We start from the raw sequence: 2,843 nt of genomic DNA on the forward strand, positions 1-2,843 counted from the left end.
CAACCTGACCTCATCCCAAAGGAGTCACTGAAGGAGTGCAGACACGTCCGAGCTGTGTCAGAGCCCACATCTCTCCTCCCTGGGCCTGGCCGTGGGCCCCCAGATCCTCCGGTGCAGTCCACCTGGCCACCCCCGGCCCTGAGGAGGTTTAGCGCTGTCCACTCTTCAGCACGGATGAGCCCACGCGGGGAGGCAATCCAGGCTGGCTGGCCAATCGGCATCACCACGCACCCAATTTAAGGACAGAAGAGCCCTCAGTTCCGCATCCGCTGGTGACTCCCTCGGGGCAAACCTGACTTCCTACTTTCCAGCATCCTTTTTCCTCACTACCCGGTGTGTGCGCTTTCGTTCCTAAAACCTCTTAACATGCAGGTGGCTTTCCAGACCTTCCAGAGAAGGTGATAACGTGAAGCTGGCCCAGGCACAGGCATCCATCCCTAACGTGGGGACTCAGTGCTCTGCAAAGCTCCACCTTTCCCCAGCTCTCAGAGGAGGCCCCATCAGAAAGAAGCTGCCTACTGTACATGTAAGAAGTGATCTAGGAGGAGAGGGAAAATAAACTGGGAGACTGGGATTGACGTATATACACTACCATATGTGAAATGGATAATAAGGACCTACTGTATAGCATGGGGAACGACTCAATTCTCTGTAATGACCTTCATGGGAATAGAATCTAAGCAAGAGTGGATATGTATGTAACTGAAGCGCTTTGCTGTACAGCAGAGAAACCTAAACAACACTGTACATCAACTACACTTGACGAAAAACTTAAAAAAAAAAAGAAATTATCTAAACCTCAGAGCAAGTGAAGAACTGATGACGAGAGATCATCCACAATGTGCTCCAAGACAGCCGTGCGTACACAGCAGACGTGCCCACACGCGCTATGCATCGGAAACAACATGATGGAAACCTCAGCTTCAAGACGGAACACAGCCCTGGGCCCATGGCCCGCTCACCTTGTGTCTCCAGCAGGTTCTGCACCACCTCCTCCAGGCCGACCAGGTAGATGAATTCGTTGTTGGCAGCGCTGGGCAGGAAGTTCATCTCGGGGGCAGGGGGTTTGGGTGGGGGGATTTCAAGCAGCGTCTTCTCCAGCTGTTTGCGCAGTGCAAGCTTGGCGGCCGCCTGCCGACTGGCTGGAGAATCCGCAGCGGTGACCACAGAGGCCACGCTGCTGGGGGTGGAGTTGGCCTGAGCAGAGGTGGCTGTCGTTCCTTTCAGCGATGCTGGGGAGGGCTTTGGGGAGGCAATGACCTGGTCAGGGTGCCTGAGGGGCCCACCCTGAGGAGAACCCCACAGTCTGCACCATCAGCTACGCTAAGTCCTTACAAAAGTTAACTCCAGGTCAGCACCATCAGCTACTCTAATAAGTCCTTAAAAGTAACTCAGGAGCTGCCTGCCATCAACAAGCAACAGAAAAAAAGACATCACACTCGACTGCTCTGAGATGACCAAGCTTACGAATAACTTGTTGAGGTCTAGCTGATACCCAGATGACTTAAAAATCTGTAACCTGCTACACTCTATCAACTAAGGACACTCCTAAAGCCACCAGCATCACGGCGGGTGCCCCTGTGGTAGCCATCCCCGCCCAGGCGCATGGCCACTGCCCTGCCACTGTAGCCTGGTCCCCTCCAGCACAGGCCCGGGTGGCCCCCTTCCTTTGGCTGCAGAGGTGGCGCACTGTGGCACCAACGGCATCTCCCTCACGAGTACCTCTGTGTGCCCCCGCCCTTCACCCTTCTCCATCCTCACTGCTCCTGTGTTCCCCTCACCATCTTCTCGATCCTGGTGGCTGACCTTCCACCATCTCCTCGCTCCAGCCCACTTGCCACCCGACACTCAAATGCTCTCCCCCAAACTGGGAGCAGACCATGCCAGGACCCTTAAGCTTTCCGGGACCGAAGACCTTCTGGAAACAGGAAAGCTGTGTACACTGTCTGCAGGAAAATGCACGCACCTGACAACTGGTGTGCAACAGGCCGGGGGCCTCGGGGAGCCCATGACACTGGCCCGGGGGTCTCCAAAGGGCAGCGAGATGCCCCAGCACAGAGGGTGCCGCCACCGCACCTTGACCCGGCCACCAGCCTCTAACCGGCCAGCGCTTCGCTGTTCCCCTCGCCGGCTCCCTCGACCCCTCAGGGAGCAGAGCCGCGGATCACCACTGCCTGCCTGGCTGCCACCCTCCTGACATGAGGGCAGCATGACACACAGCAGGGATTTGATCAGCGTCTACGGGGTAGATCAACGGCCTGCCCAGGACATCTCCATTTGGGTAGCAGGACTGTCCTTGAACCTGACTTCAGAAGAGCACTGCTGGCCATGCTCTTATCTGAGAAAGGCAGACACGGATGAGCCACGCCAGAGGAGGAAAAGAAGCTAACTCGCACATCAACAAAAGCTCATGCGGACCCAGCCACTTCATCTGTCAGTGAGGATCTCAGCCTGCCGCCCTGGCTCCACCTTCCCCCACTCTGTTAGGTGGGAACAAACCCTCACCACCTCAGAGGCTCTGTACAGAGATGAAGGGTCACGTGGCTAAAAATAGATGCACTGGCGATGCAGGGACATCTGCAGACATTCCCCTCACGTGCCTGCGCCTGGCAGCGGTGGTAAAGAGGGCGGGGTGGGTGGAGGGGCCGGGGGAGCCTCTGGTGACCCCACCCTCACCCCCTGAGCAGTTATCTGCCTCTGCTAGACTGCAGAGGACAACAGGAGACTCCTGTCCACAGCCTTCATGACCCACCAAGGTCCAAGGAGCCACAGCACCACAGTCCACGGGCCTGGACTATCTGTCGCATGACTCACCTGTGGGATGTTGACGAGCAGACTAGTGT

At 56.8% G+C, this 2,843-nt stretch overlaps 1 protein-coding gene across 1 annotated transcript in view; it reads right to left on the bottom strand.

Annotated features, from left to right (window-relative positions):
• GATAD2A (GATA zinc finger domain containing 2A) overlaps positions 1 to 2,843 on the bottom strand; it is an 80,836-nt gene that overhangs the window by 6,456 nt on the left and 71,537 nt on the right. Inside the window, exons 9-10 of the mRNA XM_010847253.1 lie at positions 2,815 to 2,843; positions 963 to 1,242 (exon numbers count right to left, since the gene is read on the bottom strand). The exon at positions 2,815 to 2,843 is cut by the window's right edge and continues 11 nt beyond it. Of these exons, the coding sequence (XP_010845555.1) occupies positions 963 to 1,242; positions 2,815 to 2,843 (309 nt within the window). The remainder of the gene's footprint in view (positions 1 to 962; positions 1,243 to 2,814) is intronic.

This window comes from Bison bison, unplaced genomic scaffold (assembly GCF_000754665.1).
Source record: "Bison bison bison isolate TAMUID 2011002044 unplaced genomic scaffold, Bison_UMD1.0 scf7180017864248, whole genome shotgun sequence".
In the NCBI taxonomy this organism is placed as follows: domain Eukaryota; kingdom Metazoa; phylum Chordata; class Mammalia; order Artiodactyla; family Bovidae; genus Bison; species Bison bison.